At 44.5% G+C, this 23,958-nt stretch overlaps 1 protein-coding gene across 1 annotated transcript in view; it reads left to right on the top strand.

Annotated features, from left to right (window-relative positions):
• The window catches only part of LOC146344075 (uncharacterized), a 90,807-nt gene that overhangs the window by 51,106 nt on the left and 15,743 nt on the right, over positions 1–23,958 (top strand). The window contains exons 18-25 of the mRNA XM_084856512.1: positions 1,813–1,946; positions 2,916–3,044; positions 5,989–6,236; positions 8,163–8,331; positions 9,716–9,917; positions 10,075–10,205; positions 10,815–10,975; positions 15,164–15,318. Of these exons, the coding sequence (XP_084712638.1) occupies positions 1,813–1,946; positions 2,916–3,044; positions 5,989–6,236; positions 8,163–8,331; positions 9,716–9,917; positions 10,075–10,205; positions 10,815–10,975; positions 15,164–15,318 (1,329 nt within the window). The remainder of the gene's footprint in view (positions 1–1,812; positions 1,947–2,915; positions 3,045–5,988; positions 6,237–8,162; positions 8,332–9,715; positions 9,918–10,074; positions 10,206–10,814; positions 10,976–15,163; positions 15,319–23,958) is intronic.

Here is a 23,958-nt window from a genome sequence, read left to right as displayed (position 1 = left end):
GTTCAACGTCTTGCCATTTGGCCTCTCAACAGCCCCATGTGTATTTACCCAGTGCATGGCTGTGGTCTGCGCTTACCTCTGTCTTCAGGGAGTAGAAATCTACCTGTATCTAGATAATTGGCTACTGGTGGCCTCCTCCTGAGAAGCTGTACCGCGTGATATCGTGATTGTCTTGGATCTTCTTCCGGCATTGGGACTACAAATCAAGGAGAAGTCTCACTTGACCCCCATTCGAACGGTTCAATTTATAGGGGCCATCCTCAATTCCAAATCTGAATATTGTTTTTCCTCCAACATCTTTTCAGCAAAGGCCTGAAGTACCCCTCTATCAGGGCGTATGCTTCAGCGATTTCTGCTATGAGGGGCAACATTGATGGGTGCTCCATATTCAGCCACCCCTTATGCAAGCAATTCCTGCGAGGACTCAGAAACTTGGCTCCTCCAGTGAGAGACTTCGTTCCTCAGTGGGACCTAACCTTGGTGTTTAACACCCTCACGTCACATTCGAATCGCTTGCTACAATGGACTTGAGGCTGCTGTCTTGGAAGGTCGCCTTCCTGATAGCCATTATGATATCGAGGAGAGTGAGCGAATGCTCCGCATTGCGAATAGACTCACATTACACTGTATTTCACAAGGAAAAGGTGGTCCTGCATCTGGACTTAGCATTCCTCCCGAAGGTGGTCACGGACTTCCATCTTAATCAACTGATTGTGCTCCCTGCCTTCTTTCCATCCCCAGCTTCTGATTTGGAATGATGGGTACACATTCCAGATGTCCGGAGAGCACTGGCCTTCTATAAGTCATGGACCGAGCCTTTCCACAACTCACAATGGCTCTTCCTATGCTATGGGGGACCCAATAAGGGCTCTCCAGTCTCCTCACAGAGGCTGGCATCCTGGATCGTACACACTGTTCGATTGGCATATGAGGTTGCTGGGAGACCCCTACTGACTCAAATTCAAGCGCACTTGACAAGGGGCGTGTCGACTTCCACTGCCTTTGCAAGAGGTGTTCCCATCGTAGACTTGTGTAAGGCGGCCACCTGGTCTAAGCCTTTTACCTTCATTAAGCACTACAGACTGGACGTCCGAGCTTGAGTGGACTGTGCCTTTGGCAGGGCTGTGCTTTCGTCGGTACTACATTGAGACACCGACCCACCTCTGGTAAGTTAGTTTGTTACTTGCCCATATGTGTGATGCACAGAGACCACAAAGAAGAAAGTCAGGTTGCTTACCTGTAACTGTAGTTCTTCGAGTGGTAATCTGTGCATTCACACACACACACACACACACACACACACACCATCTCCACTTCGGTGTCAACTTGACTGTTGGTACTGAGGTGTTCTTCTTGGTCTGGGACTACTTGCAGTCTCAAGGAACTGAGGGGAAAGCGGGAACCCACACTATATATGCCAGAGACGGTGGGGGAGGGGTTCCCACCCCAAAAAACTATGCAGCTTGGAAGTTTCCTGAACTAGTCTCCACGCAGGTGCAGAGCCCATATGTGTGAATGCACAGATGACCACTCGAAGAACTACAGTTACAGGTAAGCAACATGACTTTACCAGGCACTGGTAGATATTTTGCTGCTGATTTGGGGAACAGCATGATGGGGAGAGAGATGGGATTCAAACCTTTAATTACATTCCTTGAATATCCAAATGTTTTACTTCTTTTTTCTTCATCATACATTCCACACTTTGGCCTCAGAAAGGAGGGAGGGAAAGACATACAGAATGGTTTTAAATTGATATGAAACGTTTGGCAGCCAGTTAAGCCCATCCATTTTCATGTCATATTGTTTCAGGTTTTTGATCTCACTCACTCATGCCAGTTGCTCCATGAAGTATACCTTTATACAGAAGAAGTGCCTATTCACAAGAACCATTCCATACTGGTATCGAAGAATTCAGTAAAAGATTACGTTCTGTGCGCCTTTAGGTTTGTAATAGAAGTTAATGCACTGTATGAAAATTAATTATTAAAATCTTCCGCATAGCAAAAATTCTTGGTTTGCAGCATCTAATGGATTTTATGAAGAGAAGTTGTGGCAAATAAGTTGTGGGGGCCACTCTGTCACTTCTTTGACATATTCTCAGTGCTCTCCAGCACAAGATTCTCCCTGTTTCTGCCCATAGTACCACCATGCCCAAATGCTTCAATCCCAAACTATATGGCACATGTTTCCCTCCACAATCCAAATTATATAACACAGAATTGTAAGTGTGTGTGTGTGTGTGTGTGAGAGAGAGAGAGAGACAGAGATAGAAAGAGGAAGAGAACAAGAAAGAGATTACAATAAACCTCCCAAAGTTATCATAGAATCAGAAGGGGCCTACAAGACCATCAAGTCCAACCCCCTGCTCAATGCAGGAAGCCTGATTCCCAGGCAGTCTCCCATCCAAGTACTACCCAGGTCTGACCCTGCTTAGCTTCCGAGATCAGACGAGATTAGGCACATCCAGCCGTTGTATAATATGTTCTGGAACCTGGGTGTTGAAGGAATAAAATCCATAGCTTTGTGCACCTGCTTGTTAGGCAACGTGGTTTGCAACCAACCAAAGACATCTAGTGATGGCAAGACAAGTACCTGATCCCTTTTGGAATACTAGTAAGCTACCTGGCTTTAAGACTAGTAGGGCTTGAAAAAAATAAGGATGCGTTTGAAACATTAATGTTTTGTGGGAGGAATGATTTCTGAAAAGGAGGACTCCAGCATGGCTCCACGGCTAGATTTTTCTCTGTACTTTTTCTTTCTGTTCATGCTAAATTCAAATTCTTGTTGACATTCAAACTTGCACCTTCTTTAGAGGCGCATGTGAGTCTTCGGCTTTGCTTGAGCATGACTACTACCTGTAGATTTTGTAGCATTATGAGATCCATAAGTATTTTCTCCCCTCTTTCTTGTAGAAGTGGAAGTGAAGCAATGGTCTTCAGTGGCAAGAAGGGAAAAGTAGTTGCTAAGCTGAAAAGCCAGGAACCAATGGCAGCTGCTGAGGATGTGGCTGTAACTAAGGAATACTTCCTGGTGATCTTCAGGTAGTACTACTCAGACGCCAGTAAATAACTCTCTTTGCCCTCCTCCTTCTTGGCTTTCTGTTTGCCATTCCATTTTACATTAAACATTATCTTTATTTCCGGGGGCCTGGTAATATGGTCAATATATGAAGTCACTCACAGTGCAATTCTATACATGTCTACATAGTAGTAAGCTCTAGTGAGTTCAGTGGGACTTTCTCCCAGGTAAGTGAGCATAGAGTTGTAGCCTCAGGTTGTACAGTGGTCTTCTAAAGCAGGGGTGGGCAAACTGTGGCTGTCCAGATGCTGTAGGGCTTCAGCTCCCATCAGCCCCAGCCAGCATAGCCAGTGGTCAGGGAAGATGGGAATTGTGGTCCAACAACATCTGGAAAGCAACAGGTTCCCCATCCCTGTTCTAAAGGAAGCACAGGACCACAAAGGTATGATGATCTCATCACTAATTGCCTAATTTTTCACATGTATTCCTTCATGACCCTCTCCTTTTAAAATACTTCCCTTAAATCAGACTTGAGATGAATGTGGACACTACAGGGGTCTTGGTTAACCACTTGAAACTGTTTTCATGACTTCAGGAGGTTTATTAGGACAAAATTTGAAAACATCTGGGTTAAACCAACCATATGATAAGTTCTTAACCAATTTCAGTCTTTTTTATTAGCACTAATACTAATGATCACTTCTAATTTGTAACATACTTTATAACTTATATTTTGTTGGCCTGTGGTGTAGATAACTATTAGTCCTATTTTAAATGTGAGGAAATTAAGCCTGATCGTAATTTACCCAAGAAGCCCATACACTGACTTTTTTTGAATGAGCCACGGTGGGTTAGTGTGTGTGCTGGGCGGCTTTTGACTATTTGAGCCCCAACCACGGCTTGTTGTGTCATCTGAACCCGGTGGGGGTGGGTTGGGTGGACTTATTGACACTCTCAAAGAACTCTAGAAGGTTACTGAGACAAAACTTACCTTTGTGGAAGTCATTTTGATTCTTTTTCAGCAGGGCCTCTCCTTGTATATGCTTACTACTTTTATCTTTAATAATGCCTTCAACCAATTTACCCGGAACAGACATTAAGCTAACTGGCCTGTAATTTCCCGGATCCCCCCTGGATCCCTTTTTAAAAATTGGTGTTACATTGGCCATCTTTCAGTCCTCTGGTATAGAGGCTGATCTAAGGGACATGTTGCATACTTCAGTTAGAAGATCAGCAATTTTATATTTGAGTTCTTTAAGAATTCTATGATGGATACCATCTCGGCCCGGTGATTTATTTACTTTCAACTTATCAGTAAGGTTGAGAACTTCATCGTTTGTCACCACTATTTGCCTCAGTTCCTCAGACTCCCCTCCTGAAAACGTCAGTTCAGGCACAGGTATCTGTCCTGTATCTTCTGCACTAAAGATGGATGAAAAGAATTCATTCAGCTTCTCTGCAATCTCCTTGTCCTCCTTCGTTACTCCTTTAACTCCATTGTCATCCAATGGTCCAACTGTCTCCCTAACTGGTTTCCTGCTTCTGATACATTGAAGGAATTATTTATTGTTGGCCTTGATATTGTTAGTGATATGCTCTGCAAAATTATTTTTTGCATCTTTTATTGCCTGCTTACATTGCCTTTGTGCAAGCTTGTGCTGTGTTTTGTTTTCCTCACTTGGGCAACACTTCCATTTTCTAAAGGAAGCTCTCTTGTCTCTAATAGCTCCATTAACATTGCTCGATAACCATGCCGGCGACCTCTTGGACTTGGTGCTACCTTTCCTAACCTGCGGTATACATTTTAGCTGGGTTTCTATTATTGTGGTTCTGAGTAATCTCTAAGCATTTTGAAGGGATTTAATCCCCTTGACTCCCCCCTTTAACTTCCTTTTCACCAGTTACCTGATTTTAGAGAAGTTTCCTCTTTTGAAGTCAAATGTGACTGTGTTGGACTTCCTTGGCAATTTCCCATTTAAATATATATTAAATCTGATAGTACTGTGATCACTGTTTCCAATTGGTTCAACAATATTTACATCTCGTACTAGGTCCTGGGTGACACCATTTAGGATTAAATCCAAGGTCACCTCCCCTCTGGTCGGTTCCATGACCAACTATTCTAGAGCATAATTGTTTAGGGCATCAAGACATTTAACCCCTCTGTCATGGCTGGAACATGCATTTATCCAATCATTGTGGGGGTAATTGAAGTTGCCCATTATTACAACACTTCCTTGTTTGGAGGCCTCCCTGATTTTGTTTTCTATCTCAAGGTCACTCTGAGCATTCTGGTCAGGGGACAATAGCATGTTCCTAGCACTAAATTAGTTTTGGAGCCTGGCATTGTCACCCACAGTTCTTCCATGGAAGAGCCTACCCCTTTTAGGTGTTCTGGTCTGCTCGAAACTATGTCTTCTTTGACGTACAGGGCAACACCTTCCCTGTCTTTCCAATAGTTTATATCCAGAGATGATTGTATCCCACTGGGTTTCTCCACTCCACCAGGTTTCTGTAATGCCCACTATATCCAGGTTTTCCTTTAAAATCAAGCACTCCAACTCTCCCATTTGGGCTCAGAGGCTTCTAGCATTTGCATAAGAACATCTATACATGGTATCCCCCCCAAGATGCCTCTGGCGTGTGCATCTTTTGCCATGAGACGTTGGCCCCTTTGATTGGCGATTATGTTCTGCCATGTACTCCTGGCCTATTTCCTCCCCTTCTACATCTGGGCAATCAAAAACATTTTCATCTTCATCCCTTTGGGATGATTTAACCCAAATCTTCCCAGCTCCTGCCAGTAGATCTTTTTTATACTTTTCACAACATAGCTGCATTTGAATGCAAGTTTTTCTTTCACTCTTTTAAACATAATCTTTCCAGCGCTACTGCTTTTCAGCTATGCCCAGGAATGGTCCTTCTAATGTCTGTTCAGACAATCCCACACTAATTCTCTCATTATAGGTGTCCCTTCATGAGACAGCGTGAGATTGTGCATATAGAGCTCTACAATGTCCACACCTTTACCTATGCTCACAGTCTGAAGGGATGCTGCAATGATTATATTCACACTTTTGCTGTGAATAATTTGGGCACTCATCTTGTGGCTTTCAGCCCCATCCCAAACACCAACACCACTGAGATTGTGTCATGGAACCTGGAGTCTGAAGACCACAAACACCTGGCTAAATTTCCTTCAGTCCCAGCTGGTGGTGAGTGACCTTTCTAGGCAGTTCAAAAACCTCTATAGAAAATGTGTTTTATAGTAGTCCAGAAGCAAGAGAGGTGCACCAGTCAACAATGAAAGCAAGAGGGAAGTATCAAAATATGGGGTTGACTCATAACATCCATCACTATGCGACTCTAGACAAGTTCACCAGGAAATCATAATCTGAAAACAGAGATATCTGTATACTGAAGCTAACATCAAATAATACCATGGTGATCATTCAGTAAATGAAGACAATACAATTCATACAATGTACACTGATTCACATGTGCACCAGTTTCTTCAACATGCTGCAGGAGAAAGATGACTCTCAAGAGACAAGGACCTGGGGACTGCATAGACCCACTGGCTATAATATACAAATTAGATGCCTACATTTTATACACTGCTAACTTATAAAATAATTTATATTTTAATTTTAAGAAGCATGCTGCGCCTATCACACATTGGTCAATATTAAAAACAATGGGTCTTGTGGCATCTTAAAAGTCAAATGTATTATGGCATAAGCTTTCATGGATTATAGTCCACTTTATCAGATGCATGAGGTGTTTTCTTAACGTAAAGTTTTCTTAAGTCCCTGAAGTTTTTATCTTAAAAAGCATCATGAAGGTTAGAGCAACAACAAAAATATGAAAACTAGGGAAACAGCACAATAAGAATTGTTAACCACCACTTGCTCAGGCCTGGTTGGGAAACTCAACAGCTGTGAAAAGTTTGGGTACTTTGTGGAAGTCAGTAGACATTTTGTCGAGCTGACAGCTGAAAAGGACTGTGGACCTCTTCTTCCCTGATAAAACAAATTATATTTTAAGCTTGTGTTTGATACCAAGTAATCTCTGTTACTGCCTTTTATGCAAGCTTTCCCCCTTGGACTCACCCCCAGGGCTTGAGCCAGTGCTATTGTTAATGCCAGACCTCAGCCCCTGAACTTATTTATTTATTTATTTATTTATTGCATTTATACCCCGCCTTTCTCCCTCTCGCAAGGAACTCAAGGCAGCTTACATTATCCTCCTCCTCACCGTTGTATCCTCACAACAACAACCCTGTGAGGTAGGTTGGGCTGAGAGTCTGTGACTGGCCCAAAGTCACCCAGTGAGCTTCCATGGCCAAGTGGGGACTAGAACCCGGATCTCCCAGCTCCCAGTCCGTCACTCTCAGCACTACACTACACTGGCTCTCATTGAAGGAATAATACAGAAGAGAGCACCCTTTTCACAAGGGCCCTCCACATGTTCACTGACCACATAGAAGAGGGAACAGAGCTGGTCCCACCTCCAATGCCAACATGACTGTTTGCTCCTACCCCCCTGGCAGAAGCACTAAATAGAGGAGCCTGTGTGTGTAAACTGCTGTATGTGCATCAGCTCGTCCACACATCAAACTTGTATTTGAGCAAATGCGGTGTGACTTTACTTAACTATGGGCAACCACAGCCAGTGTCCCAAATCCTAGGCTTAGAGAAAAGACTTCTCTGCAGCTTGGTACTTCACTTTAGAAATTAAGCACGGCCCAGCTGCCCAGTTCAACAAAGAAAATTGCCTGTCATCTAACTGGCTCAGTGAAAACGCAGTAGGTGTAGACTTAGGAAGCTGCCTTATGCTGACTCAGATCATTAGTCCTTCTAGCCCAGTATGGCAACACTGACTGGCAGCAGCTCTCCAGGGTTTCAGGGAGAATTCTTCCCAGCCCTACCTGGACATGCCAGGAATTGAACCCGCAAACTTCTGTATGCAAAGCATGTGCTCTATCACTGAGCTATGGCCCCTTCATTGTCTTGTTAAATGGTCACATTGTTAAATGATCACAGCTATATTATGCAGTGTTGCAGTTTGATGAACAATGGTACATGATGAATAATGGTACAAAATATATATATATATTTTAAATTATCATAAAAATGTAGGTGTATGCTCTGACCTTCGATACTGTTTAGCATTCTGTGATGGGGACAATTACCTTCGGTCCTGGAACTTGGCTTCCAAGATCAATGACCAGTCTTTGACTGTCACTGCAAGCAAAGCAAAGAAAACAAATGGTATCCAGGATATTGTGACAATGGAGAACTATTCCAGGTAATAAGAATCCAAAAGACACCTTTACCAATGTATTAATCTCTATTTTAAATATTGTTCTTGGCAAACAACATTTAAATAAATCCCCCCAGCATCTTTCAAAAGCAATTCCTACATGTTCCATGCAGTCAGAAAAATTCAGAGGTCTTGATGCTGAAGACAGAGTTGTAGCATGCTTGTGATGGTAGTAATCTAAGATGTCTGATCCCTGGCATTGCCCAAACACTTCCAGGCTTACCTTCCTAACCATCAGGTCTAGAAATTAAACAAAAATTCAGAACAGATCACCAAGTTCTGTGTACTAGCACATGAAATGGATCCTCCGAGACCCATTTTCCAGGTACCAAAGGACAGTATAAAATATGCACACATCACTGACAATTCAAGTTTTACATACACTTTCACCATAGATGCAGATGCATATCAGTGTTGGAGATAACTAGGAGATCTAACATGAGGCAGCATGGCTCAGAGCTGGTAAGGAAGAGCAGCCCAGATGATCACATTTTTTTATCAGGCTGCTGGCCATTTTTCATAGGCGGAAGAACAGTTGTGGTTCAGAGTCATTCTGCATTATAGCATTTTTCTATAAGATACAAACATACCTCACCCAGTTTGCACGTAACGGCAGCCAATCATGGCTTAATTAACCCACAATAGTTAACCCACGATTTGCTGGGTTGTGTGCTGTGTGTGGGCTGTTGCCATTTTGCATAATCAACCTCTAATAGGCCTGATTGAGGTTGTTGTGGGACATGCGAACCTAGACACTATGCGTTATTTGTGGGTTAAACAACCCAAAGGTAACCCTCAATTAGTTCTTAGGTTAAGTTGTTCAACCCATGAATAACCCATAGTGTCTGAGTTCACATGTCACGCAATAACCTGCAGGCTGATCAAAGGATGATTATGCAAAGTGGAAGCGGCTCTCATGCAACACACAACCCCACCATTATGTGCAAATGGCTCTGTTCTTGTTCATTTGCTGTGCTGAAGTGGCAACTGCTGGAGACATAGAGACAGCTTTCCATTTTCATAGATATGTCAACATAGGTGCAACTCGTGACAACACAGGCGTTCGGAGTATAGATCAACCACCAATTGCACAGATTTATATTGCAGTTAGGATACATCTTATCCTAATTCTGTGGCATGAAGCCCCTGAGAGATGCAGCTCTGTGTAGAACTAACACCCTTGTTTTCATGCACTAAAATGAAAAGAGAAAAATGAAGGGCAAAGTGTTTGGCAAGTAGTGGATGACTGATGGTGGTAAATTCGTCTGCCCCACCATTCCTGTCCCCACCTCCTCCAGTGCAGAAATAACACTTGCAGAACTTTTGGCATATATCAGTAACAAGACTCTTCATTACATTCTTTCCCAAGGTATGCTGTGTGCCGAAATACGAGTCCAGGAGTCATAACAGTGTGGAACATAATGAAATCAAAGTGTAAACACAATGCTGTGAGAGTGGAGAGAGGGCTAGTAGAGAATATGGATATAGTGTTGGTTAGAGACATGAAACTTTATGTCCTTACAGACAAAGGAATGGCCTCTTTTGCGGATCCTCCGAGACCCATTTTCCAGGTACCAAATATAGCTTTGTTCTATAAATACTGATAGTTTGCTTTTCCGTTGTTGGCAATAAAGCCGAGGCTGTTAAGAAAGAGCCACAGCTGCCAAGAAAATAATGTGCATATATTTTCCCTACTGGAAGCAGAAATATGTTTTTATGCCATTCCAGACCCTGTTAGTTTATGACCTCCTGAAAAAGAAGTACATAAAGAAGCAGACTGGCCTTTACATAAATCCCTGTCCAAATGATGAATACAGGATCCTTGAAGGAGGCCTTCTACTTGGTCTCTCAGAGAATAGGTAAGATTTTTGCAGCTACTGAGAAGGTAATGTTATCCTTGCTTCTGTTATTATCACATTGAAAGGAATGTGGATATGCCAACATTATGATTAGACTAGAAGGCCTCGAAGTTTCAAAATTCAGCTAACTCATGCTTGTAGAAGCATGGTGGGATGAAAAAGCAATGGAGCTCCTATGTTTGCTAAGCTCAAATCAGAAGTCACTGGTCCATTTTAAGGATGAGAATAGAAAATCAAGAAGATGTAACAATTCTTATGTTACCAAAATTTGGATTAATTTTAGAAACATTAGGTCAGTATTTCTCAGACTTTGTAAACTCAGGCAGCTTCTAAACCTACTATACTTTCTTTATACAACTTGATTTAAATTGTTTTCTTGTAAATTGTCTTGGGTGTTTTAATACAGAAAGACAATTCATATGTTTATAAATAAAACTTAAGTTACAAGATTTGCAATTACAGAATGAATTATTAACTGAATCAGAAAGATTGTATTTCATTTTCTTGCACATCTTTAGATAAAACTAGTTCTATAACTACCTTGAGGCCTTAGAAAGTCACTATGGCATAAGTCCTGTTTGCTTTGTCTTGTCCATACTATATTTTCAGAGACCATTTTATCATCTGGAACTTAGAAACGGGATTTATTAAGGATCGAATAAGGCCAGAATACAAGGACAAGTTTTCTTTGCAAGCTGCTCAACCTAACCATTCCTTGTCCAAGGAAAACATGAAACTATACAAAGGAGTCTTGTCTAAAGAAACAACAGGTTTCAAACACTTCATTCTAATTTAAGGCTATACTGCTGAAACTGAAACTGATCATTACATGCAAGATTACTGATGAGCAATAGTAGCCAAAGCATATATAATTCCTTGGCAAATGTGAGTGAGTAATCACGGAGAGTCCATGGTATTTACTTAAATCACATATTTAATACAATTTATTTTAAATATACATCAGAGATGAATATGTGAAAATTGTACAGAAGACTTAGACTACTACCTTGTTCTTGAGCTGTGTAATCCAACAGTCATCTACATACATAGACAACAAGACGTAGACGGGGTTCGCCCATGGTGGGTTGTTGTGTCATCCGTACCCAGTGCATTTTCCACAGGGTGGCTTAATTTTTGCAAACAAGGCACTCTGAGAACCCATGGCTTGTTGTAGGGTTGTTCATAGCCATGGTGGGTTGTCATGTTGTCCAAACCCAGGATAGTGATTTTATCATGGGTTGCTGGGGTCAGCTACTGAGCCACTTGGCAAGCACAGCAAAGAAGCCCATGCCACTCTTTGCCATCTCACCAGTACCACCTCCTTTGCCAATGACTGCCCCTCCACCGATGCTCAAATGGCACTTTGGAGGGCCTGAGTCTTCAACAAGTCCAGAAAGGGAAGATATTGGCTCCCCTGCTTTTTGCAGTGACTTTTTGGAACAGTTACTGCAGCAACTGCAGCAGTAACTGCTCTGTTCACCAGTTTCTTTTTGCTTTTAATTTCTTACTGTCGCTCTTGCGCACTTGCTCCCAGCAGACTGACAGCTGCTGGGAACATTGCGCTAAATTCCTGCACGTTCTACTGCTCAGCCATGATTTTTGCCTAATTTCCCTGTTTTGTCCTGGTCTATGTCATCCTCCTCCACTCTTGCCTCCCCCCCGCCCTCTTTCTGCATTCCCTTTCTCCATTCTGCAAAAAGAATGGAGGCCAATATCTCCCCTTTCTGGACTTGCTGGAGATGCTGGGAAGCACTGAATGGGAGGACACTCACAAGTGTCAGTTCAACACTTAAAAGTGAGAGGATAACATTGCCAAGTTGGAGATATCCCCCTCCCCCTTTAGTGCACTTATTGGTCTTACATTTTTCCCCTTTTTCGGTGCTTCTTGACTGTGCAAATGGGTTCCTCCTCTCCCTTAGTATTATTTCCCCCCCAGTCCTTGTCAATTGTGTGCAAATTAGCCTATCTGCAGTCTCCCCTTGTCAATGTCCTTGTATGTTACATACTCCACTTCAGTGCTCTTGACTGAAGCTGCAACCTACAAGGACATTGACAAGGCAAGACTGCACATATTGGAAGGTGAAAGAACATGATTTTTTAAAAAATTACGACTACATCTGTGTACACCCAAAGCACCAAAATTGTTTTTTTTAAAGGTGGTGAACAACAAGGGGTAGTGATCGGAGCGGGGAGGGGGCTGGGATGAGGAGACAAGAAGGGTTCTGCCGCAGAGGCACCTGGGATACATGCCGGAGCTGGCTGTAGGACTGAGGGGGAAGGAGGGGGAGAACTAGCCACAGCAAACCCGATTGTCTGTCAGGCATACCATGGGTTGTTCAGTGAACAACGAACCCACCATGGTTTATTCCCAGGGTGGCTTAACGTGACGTGCAAACCTGCCCATAGAATAGATACAATAATATATTTTGTTAAACCAGCTAGTCATTTATGAACCACCTATAGAGCTGTAGCTGATGGGAGGTATAGAAATGTAATAAATAAATAAGAAAGCATTGCAGGCTTTTAGAGGGATACTTCAGGGAGACAGATCACATAATTTTTAAAAACATCTACACAAAGCCATTGGAAGAGTTTGTCCAGGGATTTGGGATGAGGTATCATCAGTATGCTAATGACACCAAGCACTACTTCACATTTTAAACCAATCCAGGTGAAGCAGTGGCAGTTCTGAACACCTGTCTGGAAACTATGATAGACTGGATCAGGATGAATAAATATAAGCTTAATTCAGATAAAACATAAATAATTGTGGGGGACTCAGTGGATAAATAATTGTGGGGGACTCAGTGGATAAATAATTATGGGGGACTCAGTGGATAAATAATTGTGGGGGACTCAGTGGATAAATAATTGTGGGGGACTCAACTGGGAAAATGCCTGTTCTGGGTGAGATTATAGTCTCCTAAGAGGACCAGGGTCAGAACTACACCTCATGTAGTATCAATACAATCCCATCACGGTGATGGTATATCCCTCTTGTGAGTTTATACCTCATAGCACACGTTGCAGTATTTTGGATAATGCAGAATAAAAAGTGGGAAATAATGCTAGAAAAGCAGTACAGGGAATATGTAATGTGCCCCAACAGCTATCAGTGCACTTCAGTACCAGTAAAAAGCACTAGTGTAGATCTAGCCCAGGTGCCTAGTTTGGGAGGTACTACTAGACGAGGCACTGTTTCTGGAGGCCCCATTTGAAGTCGTAATAAAATAGTGCCTTTTATCAGCTTCAGGCTGACATGCCAACTTCATCTGCTACTAGAAGATACCAACTGCACTGCCTAACTAATCTGTTTCCAGGTATAATTCAAGATGCTGGTTTCACCTTTAAAACCCCAAAAGGCCTAGCCCTGATTATCTCAGATAATGCTTCTTCCTTTATGAGCCCCTCCAATTATTACTATTTACCAAGGATGCCTTGCTAAAGACTCCAGTATTTCTGGAGGCAAATCTAGCCTCCACAAGAAGCAGCGGGCCTACCATGATGCAGGCAACTTTTTTTTAAATGCCCTGTCTCTGGAGGTTCATATGGCTCCATCTTTATTTTCTTTCAGTAGGCAAGAAAATTTGTTGTTGATTTGTCTTTTGTAGTTGATTTATTAGATTCCGCTGTTTATATTTTGCTTTTAGATGGCTTATATTGTCATTTTAAATTTGATAATTTTTAATTGATAATTTTTAATTGAAAAGTGGTATAACTAAAATAGTTTAACTTTCCAGCTTTAAAAACTGTGTAAACAGCTCATGGCACTATTTTTAAGTTGATGGAATAGTTAGTTACTCTAAGGTTTCATAAAGTGTTTCCTGCTATTTTCTCTAAAATACACAGTACTAAGTCTTGTGCGCAAAGAAAGCATGCTTGCTACTGTATTTGCCTTCTTAGCATGATACTCCCACAAGTACTCTCAAAGCGACAGCTGCATTGAATCTTTTACTCTTTTATGGATTAGTAGCAGCAGGAGAGAAGGGGAAAATAGCCATGCAGGAAGACAGCTTAAGAAGTGAAGTTTGTGAAGCAGTAGAACATGATAACAGAATAGTAGGGTTGGAAGGGGCCTACAAGGCCATCGAGTCCCCTGTTCGATCGAGTGATGGGGCAGGGGAGAGAAAAATAGCCTTGCTGATGTTCACTACTTTTATAAATGCTACTTTAAATGGTAAAGGGAAGAAAGATGCAAGAATTTATAAAATAGTTTACAGGGCAGTGCTGTAGAACCCGTCATTAATGGCACAGACACTGTCCAATAGAAGCCTGCTCTACGCATATCACCACCACATCTCATATAGCACTCAGTAGCAAGTGTGCCATGCAAGGGTGAGGAGAATTGCTTTCTCCAGCAAATACATATTGCAGCTTGAATGCTGGATAGATGTGATAATCCAGCACCAGCACCTATCCTGGCCTAGATCCACTACAACAAAGGAACACCAGCGGTGCTTCTGTTGCTCCGCCCCCCCCCCCCCCCGGTCTCTAAAAGCTTTTATAACAAGTTTGCTCCCAGTTGTATTAGATAGACACTTTAGCAAAGCAGGACAGGAAGCTATGGTCAGGATCCAGAGAATCATGTTCAGTACACCCAAGAGATATTTAAATGTGATTTCTCCGAAACAGCAACACACATGGTTGCATAGCAAACAGCTTTTAAAATGTAGGGGAGTTCCAGAAGCAGTTTGTGATTTGTCATTTGGGACCATCAGTTCAAAGTGAAAAAATTGACCAAGCACATGCAAGCTCTTGTGGGAGCCTAAAGTAGTACTTTGGATCCTGGCCTAATCTCCCATCTGTAACATTAGACTCCAACATTATTTTGTATCACATCTTACCAAAACACTCTTGGTGGCCTACAACTATTAAAATTCTCTGATGCAGATATTAAAATTACAATTACAACTTATTTGTAATACATATTATATGTATTTACATTGCTTATATTTCAGCGTTATGGCTTCCTTGGGAAAGGCGAAATGAAACTAAGACTGGAAAGAAAAGGAGATGGGAAAAGGCAGCAAAACTGAAGATGGATATATTACAAGAACTAGCTAATGAGAAGAGCAATGCTATTCACCAATACCTTTTGAGTGGCGATGAGAAGGTGAGAGGCAATGTCCTAAGCACTGTATGGCTTGGTTTGCACATAACGACAACCCATGAGTTGTTTCACTCATGGGTTGTTAAGGCCAAGCATAAGTGAATGAGCATGCTGCCTCCTGCCCACCACTTCTGCTTTGCATCCACTTTGCATCTGTTGTTAGTCATAATGTCCAAATCTGGCACTCTGGGTTGCTGAGGATTAATCAACCTAGAGTTTGAGCCCATGGTTTGTCATCAGGTTTAAACCCTGGATTGTTTAACCCTCAACAACCCAGAGTGCCAGGTTTGGACATAACAAGTAGCAACCCAGGGAGGGGCTTTCCTGGGTTGTTTTGAAAGTGGCGAGTGGGCAGGAGGCAAAGTGCTCACTTAGTCCTGCGTGGCCCTGACAACTCATGGGTTGCTTAACCCATGAACTGGCGTTACGTGCAACCCAGGTCTATATTTATTGAAATGCCAACGTTCTAACAGGGTGCTTCCAGACAGACTGTTCCTAGCTCTACCAAACAAAACACAGCTATTTCGTCTTTTCCTCCTTAACAGATTTGTTCTGTGGAAAGCAAAAGACAGAAGAAGCAGTAGGAAAACGTAGGAGAGTTATGCAATGAAGATACTGTCATCTGGACACACACTTCTAAATAAAATTCAGTGAAGAGTCAGGGGGATTGCACACTAAAGGCCTCATTAGGAAGTGCCCGCAATTGACTTTTCTTTTAGTGCCTTGCAAGCACGGTATACTTCAACATATTTCGGACTGTACGTTCTTGGAAATGGCCCTGTGCAATTGCTGGCTTCGCAGATTAGATCTTAAAATTCAGGTCATGTGCCCTTTAACATAAAGATTCTTCAACAGTTAAAGAACAGACAGATTGCTACCTGTAACTGTAGTTCTTCGAGTGGTCATCTGTGCATTCACACATATGGGCTCTGCACCTGTGTGGTGCCCTGATTTGGGAAGCTTCTGTAGCTGAGAAGTTTGGGCGGAAACCCCTTCCCCCACTGTCCTAGTGCGTATGTCCCTAGTTGGTTTCCACTTAGTCCCTCAATTACTTTGAGACCGACATTGTAGCCTTGGAACCGAGAAGAAATACCTTCAGTAACCAACATCGATTTCGAGTATGACACTGAAGAGTGTCATAGTTTTGTAGCGGGTGGGTTGTGTGAATGCATAGATGACCACTTGATGAACTACAGTTACAGGTAGTAACCTGTCTTTTTTCTTCGTCGTCTCTATACATCACCCATATGGGTGAACAGCAAGCTGACAGGTTGGTGTCCTATCACAAAACCGCACAACCAAAAGTACAGTCAGATCTAGCCCGAACATCCAGTCTCTAATGTCTAACTAAGGTAGACAGTGTCGACCAGGTTGCAGTGCAGTACAGTTCAGGAATGGCAACCCCTCTGTTGAATCATGCGACCAATATCACTACTGCACAAGTAGAATGAGCTTGGACTGGGACAGACAGTTCAAGTCCAGCCAGCTCATATGACAGCATGATGGTCTTGACAACCCAGGAGGCGAAGTGCTGAGTTGAGAGAGGCTGGCCCTTGCATTTGCCACTGTAGCAGACAAAGAGGCGAAGCAAAAGTCTGAACTGCTCAGTCCTTGACCTGTAGAAAGCCAAAGCACCACGCACATCGAGTCTATGCAATGTTGACTCCAGAGGTATAGACAGGGAGGCAAAGAACACAGGCAGGATATTGTCCTGGTTCAAATGAAAGTCCATCATGAGTTTAGGTAAGAAAGAGGGGTCAGGTCTGAGGACCATCTTGTCTTGGTGAAAACTGAGATAGAGCTGGTCTATCCCTGAGTGCGCAGAGTTCACTAGACAGCAGATAAATAAACTCTGAGAGACGACAGTTTGAGTCCTCTCTTGAAGAGGGAGAGGAGGAATTGAAGTATCTATTGGTTGAAAACATTATTAAAGATAAAATTAGTAGGCTTATAGAAGGACAAGCCCTGCTGAAAAAGAATCAACATGGCTTCCACAAAGGTAAGTTCTGTCTCACTAACCTAGAGTTCTTTGAGAGTGTCGATAAACATGTAGACAGGGGTGATCTGGTAGACATTGTTTACCTGGACTTCCAAAAAGCTTTTGACAAAGTTCCTCACCAAAGACTCCTTAGCAAACTTAGCAGTTATGGAATAAGAGGACAGGTCCTCTTATGGATCAGTAACTGGTTAAAGAACAGAAAGCAGAGAGTAGGCATAAATGGTAAATTCTTCCAATGGAGGGAAGTAAATAGTGGGGTCCCACAGGGATCTGTATTAGGACCAATGCTTTTCAACCTGTTCATAAATGATCTGGAATTAGGAGTGAGCAGTGAAGTGGTTAAGTCTGCGGATGACACCAAATTATTTAGGGTGGTTAAAACAAAAAGTGATGGTGAAGAGCTCCAAAAGGATCTAACCAAACTGGGAGAATGGGCATCTAAATGGCAAATGCAGGTCAATGTAAGCAAGTGTAAAGTGATGCACGTTGGGGCAAAAAATCCCACCTTCAAGTATAGCCTGATAGGATCTGAGCTAGCGGTGACTGACCAGGAAAGAGATCTTGGGGTTGTGGTGGACAGATCAAAGAAGATATCAACCCAGTGTGTGGCCACTGTAAAAAAGGCAAACTCCATGTTAGGCATAATTAGAAAAAGAATTGAGAATAAACCTGCCAATATCGTACTGCCCCTATACAAATCTATGGTGCGGCCACACTTGGAATACTGTGTACAGTTCTGGTCACACCTAAAAAGGGTATTGTAGAGCTGGAAAAGGTGCAGAAAAGGACAACTAAACTGATCAAGGGGCTGGAGCATCTCCCCTATGAGAGAAGGTTACAACAGCTGGGATTGTTAACTTGGAAAAAGGAGGGTAAGGGGAGACATAATAGAGGTTTACAAAATTATGCATGGTGTGGAGAATGTGGATAGGGAGACATTTTTCTCCCTCTCTCAAAATACTAGAACCTGGGGTCATCCTATGAAGCTGATTGGTGGGAGATTCAGAACAAATGAAAGGAAGTACTTCTTATGGAATCCACTACCACAAGGTGTAGTGATCGCCACCAATTTGGATGGCTTTAAAAGTGGGTTGGACAAATTCCTGAAGAAAAGGCTATCAGTGGCTAGTAGTCCTGATGGCTATGTGCTATCTCCAGTACCAGAGGCAGTGAGCCTCTGTACACCAGTTGCTGGGGAACATGGGTGGGAGGATGCTGTTGTGCTCATGCCCTGCTTGTGGGTTCCCAGTCAGCAGCTAGTTGGCCACTGTGTGAACAGAATGCTGGACTAGATAGACCCTTGGTCTGATCCAGCATGGCTCTTCTTATGTTCTTATCTAGTATAGGGAGCACTGGAATGGGTGGAAGAACTAAGCGTGACCAAAGGGGAAAAAGCAGTCCATTTCTTCATGTATGAACGTTGTATAGAGGGCTTACGAGCAGCATCAAGGATTTTTTGTATTGATGCTAGGACCGGTTCAGTCTCTGTCACATGATCTTCCACACTGTCAGGTGGAGGGTCACTGAGTCTGTGTGTCAGATCTGGCCATTCTCCCTGGTGAGAAGAGACAGATGAGATGGAAGATGACAGTACTGACCTTGCATCCTGAGCAGCGGGGCGAACCATGGTTGGCAAGGCCACCAAGGAGTTACGAGGATGCATTCGGTACCATCCATCCCAATTTTCGCCAGAACCCCAGTGATCAGTGGGAATGGCAAGGGAGGGGGAAGGTAGAACAGCGCTCCCGTCCATTTGAGAATGAAAGCATCCCCCCCACGAACCTGCACCACAGCCTGCTTGGCTGCAGAAATTCTTCCACACAGCATTGTCCCAAGTGGCGAATATGTTTGCATGTGGCATGCTGCCCCAGCTCTGAAACAGAGTCCTCAGGACTGACCTGTCCAACTCCCACTTGTAGGAGGTAAGCTTGCTCTGGCTCAGCTGGTCTGCCAGGAGATTGTCCACACCAGCAACTTGATTTGCAATCAGTCCAATCCAATGAGGTAAGCACTAGCGAAAAAAATTTTAACGTTAGAGCAAGGAGCAGGAGCAACCTCGTACCCCCTTCCTTGTTCAGATACGCAAGAACCATGGTATTGTCCAAGGTGACCTGGACCAATCTGCCCACTAGGTCCAGCTTGAATGGTTGAAGGGCCTTTTTCACCACCCTGAGCTCTAGGAGGTTGATATGTTGCCTCGCCTCCATGGCTGACCATTGTCCATGGACCATAAGGCCCGAGCAATGAGCTCCCCAACCCGAGAGTGATGCATCTGTAGTTACTACTTGGGATGGAGAGGATTGAAGGAAGGGCATGCCCACTGACAGGTTGGCCAGTACTGTCTACCACTGTAGAGAGTCCCTGACATCCTATGGAAGCCACAGCTTGCTTCAGCAGGCTTGGTATTGAAATTGCATATCAGCCAGTTCTGGAGAGGTCTCATATTCAAACGAGCATAGCGGACTACGGACATCATTGCAGCCATCAGGCCTAACAGATGCTGGCTCTTGAGTGCTGAAATGGCCTTGCAATGGTTTAGCTCTGCTTCCAACGAGATCAGCAGCTACATTGGGTTCATTGGGAGGAACGCTCTGCCCAAGCAAAAGTCCAGGGGAGCCCCAGTGAACTGCAGACTTGGAGTTGGTTGTAGGTGAGATTTTTCAAGGTTGAGGCAAAGTCCCAGGCTCTGAAGGTAGGGATGTCGGAGAATTCCACCACGGATTTCAGTGAGGCTGAATGCACTGGCATTCGGCCCCACGAAATCCGTGGCGGAACGGCCTCCCACCCCCTGCCACCCCGCAGAATCCCCCTGGAACGAAACTTACCTGCGGCGGCGGCGGCTGGTCGTTTGGCCGGCTGTGGCAGCCACCATTTGCGTCCTGCCAAGCTGCCATGATAGGCTACGTAAGTATTTACGTAGCCTATCACAGCAAAGAGCAGGGATGCAAACGGCGGCCGCTACGCCGTTTGCGCCGCTGCTCTTTCCGTGATAGGCTACGTAAGTGTTTACGTAGCCTATCACGGAAAGAGCAGAGGCGCAAACGGCGTAGCGGCCGCCGTTTGTGTCCCTGCTCTTTGCCGTGATAGGCTACGTAAATACTTACATAGCCTATCACGTCAGCCTGGCTGGACGCAAATGGCGGCCACTACGGTGGCCGCCATTTGCATCCGCAGCAGCCTGGCCGCGGCCAGAACTCCGGCTGCGGACGGCCGTGGAGCGGAGCTGACCAGAGAGGATTCCGGGGGGAGGGACGGAGCGCCTCCCCCCCACCGCAGAAGCCCCCACAATGGAACAAGGTAAGGGATTCGTACATCCCTATCTGAAGGAGATTGCAGGTCACCTCTATCGACCAAAGAAGATGGTTCTGTGTCAGTGCCACCAACAGCCAATTGTTGATGTATGAGTACACCTCGACACCTTGTATCCAGAGATGGGAGCAGACCACTGCCATACACTTGGTTAATACTCAGGACGGTGGAGAGGCCAAAGGGTAGCACCCAGAAGTAGTAGTAGACATCAGGACCAATGGCGAATTGGAGATAATGTTGGAATGACTCCTCTATGGCGATATGAAAATATGTGTCCTTGAGGTGGATAGGGGCAAACGAATCACCTTGAGAGAGAAGAGGGAGGATGGATGCTAGAGAGACCATGCGGAATGTCCTGGGTGAAATGTACAGATTTGGTTCTTGGAGGTCCAGGATCGGTTGGAGTCTTCCATCCTTCTTTGGTACTGTGAAGCAGTTCGTGTAGAACCCATCACGGAGATACAAACATGGAATGGGTATGATGGCTCCCTTCCCAAGGAGAGTATCAGCCTCCTGGTAGAGAATAGGAGATGGAGCCATGACCTTTATGGTATTGAGCGGAGGGAGGATATCAAACTCGATCCTGGAGCCCCTCCATACGATGGAAAGAACCCAGGAATCTGATGTGATGATGCACCAGGTCCAATGATAAGAGGACAGAAGAGTTCTGAAGATGGGACGACAAGTGCAGGGATGAAAAAGAAGGTAGTCTGAGTGAAAGGTGCCGCTTGTTTCTACTGTCTGTCTTGTGGAGATAGTTATGGAACTTCAAAGTCAAGAAAGACATTCCCTATGTCGTCGCTTGAAAGCATTGCTGTTGCACTGGCCCCAGCTGGTGGGGTAGATATCGGGTGGTGGAACCTTCAAACCAATGTCATTGCCTGGATGGCTGCTGGGGCATAAAACCCATTTGCCATGGTAAAGGCCTTCTGGACTGAGTCTAATGCGTTGTCAGTGTTTGGATTAAACAACCCTTAACCACTGAAGGGCAGGTCTTCGATGCAGGCGCTAGTCTCCTGCAGAAGGCCAGCCAACCTCAACTAGGTGTGGCGATGCAGGGCGATGGAACCAACAAGTACTTCTGGGATGTTGGAGAAATCCATCGTGGATTCAAATGAGGCCAGATTCTTTTGAATCTGGCCTCAGGAATCTGCAGTGGATCGGCACCACTTACCTCCGCTCCAGGAGGATTGGAGGCAGAACGGCACTCAGCTGCTTCTTGCCGGCCAAAGCTGTTCGCCTCCTCCCTGCCGATCGCCATTTCTTAAAAAAAGAAGAAGCAGTGATTAGCAGGATGTGCCCATAGACTAATACACAAATAGAGCCATGAATCTTGTGTATAAGCCTATGGACACATAGACCTATACACAAGATTCATGGCTCTATTTGCGTCTACGGGCACATCCTGCCGACCGCCTTTTTTTTTTTTATGGCGATCGGCAGGGAGGAGATGAATGGCTCTGGCCAGCAGGCAGCAAGGTAAGTGGCCCCCAAGCTGGGCTCCTCCCCCCCCCCCCCGGAATCCTTGCAGAGTGGAGCCGCTCCAGAGGATTCCGAGGGCAGGAGGAACGGCTCCCCCCCCCATGGATTCCCCACCGGACAGACGGTGGGGAATCCATACATCCCTACTTCTGAGTCAAAGTCAACTTCATGGCAAGATGTATTTATTTGCTGCCTCGACAGCTTCAAAGCCTCGGATTGGAAGAGGCAACCTAACTCCTTGTTGTCATCCAGAAGATGCTCAAGGAGCTGCCCAGCATTATTCCCTAAAGGTAGCTGGTATCCAGACATAGACACCTGATAATTCGAGATCTTTAGACCCATTGCAGGGTAGGAATATAATGTCCTCCCAAGTAGGTCAAGGCATCTGTCCTCTTTGTCAGTTGGAGAAGAATGTGCCCTACGAGCCTTCCCCTGTGCCACCTTGACAGCCATGGCGTTTGTGGCCAGATGCTTGAATAGGTAATTGGCATGAGCCTCTTGTAAGCAATACATCCCCTCCAAGCACTTGGACGTTGGTGGCATAGTGGAGGGGGCTTTCCAGCATTGTTTAATGGTCTCCTCTAGTGCAGGGAGGAGAGGGATAGCCACTGGTTAGGATAGTTCTGCATTCATGGCTTTGAAAACTGGATCCTGCACCGTGGAGGCTACCTGTTGGGTCTCTAGGCCCAAGGCCTGTGCCATTCTCAGAACCTGACTAGAAAATTGTCCCAGGTGCTCTGATGTGAACACAGCATCATTCAGCCTGAAAACTGTATCAGGCAAGGAGATGGAAAGAGGGCAGGAGGTCTGAGTTGTGGTGTTGGATTGATAGCCTTCCATATCAGAAAGCAGAGGTTCCTCTGCTGGAACCTGACCCAGAGCCTATTCTCTCCCTCAATGGGATGTCACTGATGCTAGTCTGTGAGAGTGACTGTAGCTTAGCCAGCGGCTGGTTTGTAGCCAGAATGGTCCGCAGCTGCGCTGTCTGTAGCAGCAATCAAGCAGATGGTGCAGTCAGTGTAGTCAGAGCGGGTGCACGAAAAGTGTCCTCGATCTGGAGGTCTCAATACCATTGCTGATGAGTGTTGTCAGTAATGACTTAAGGAGGATCAGGATGGCAAGGAGGATAGTAAGAACTGTAAGAATCATCACAGTCTTCAACCCAGTCCTGGTGTCTCCTGTATTGCGAGTCCCAGGCTGAATGTTTATCCCACTCATAGAATGGTGACCTAGACTTGTCCTGATAGTGGCTTTGCTCATAAAAACTAGGAGGATGAGCTCTGTTAGAAGAAGCAACCAAGTAGATTGAATCTGGTGATTGTGAATGCCAATCACAGCTTGTGTCAAACCCTTCTAGTTGGTTAAGGTGAGGTGGCAAAATGGGCAGATCCGTTGGGGACAGATCTTGGATCTCACCCTCCATTGTCAATGTGATCGGAATAGGCTGCCCAGCAGGTGTTGGATTCACTATACAAATTCGTGAAAATAACATTGGTGGAGCATGTGGTACAGTCATTGGTACAGGGGACTGTGCTCAACCCTGAGGCATGGATGGAGCAGTAAGAAACATGTCCGGTACTGGAGGTCACTGTTGATTCCAAGATGCTGGAACAGAATTGGGTGGAATGGTTGGAAGCGAGGAACACGCTTCATCCTGAGTTGGAGTGCCTGGAGACACAGCTGATCGTGGAGGTCGCTGTTGATCCCCAGATACTTGCGCAGAGTCGGGAAGAGTGGAGGAGCCCAAGGGGCATGCTCGATCCCAAGTGAGGTAATACAACCTTTTACAAGTCTTTTTCTTCCTTTTCAGCTTGGAAGAAGACAGGCTAGCTTGGTTTGAATCTTTAGCCTTT

This window comes from Heloderma suspectum, chromosome 5 (genome assembly GCF_057233095.1).
Source record: "Heloderma suspectum isolate Gila_16-S chromosome 5, 16-S_ref, whole genome shotgun sequence".
Taxonomy (NCBI): domain Eukaryota; kingdom Metazoa; phylum Chordata; class Lepidosauria; order Squamata; family Helodermatidae; genus Heloderma; species Heloderma suspectum.
Note: the sequence above shows the minus strand (reverse complement) of the source record. Positions and strands in the feature narration are given on the sequence as shown.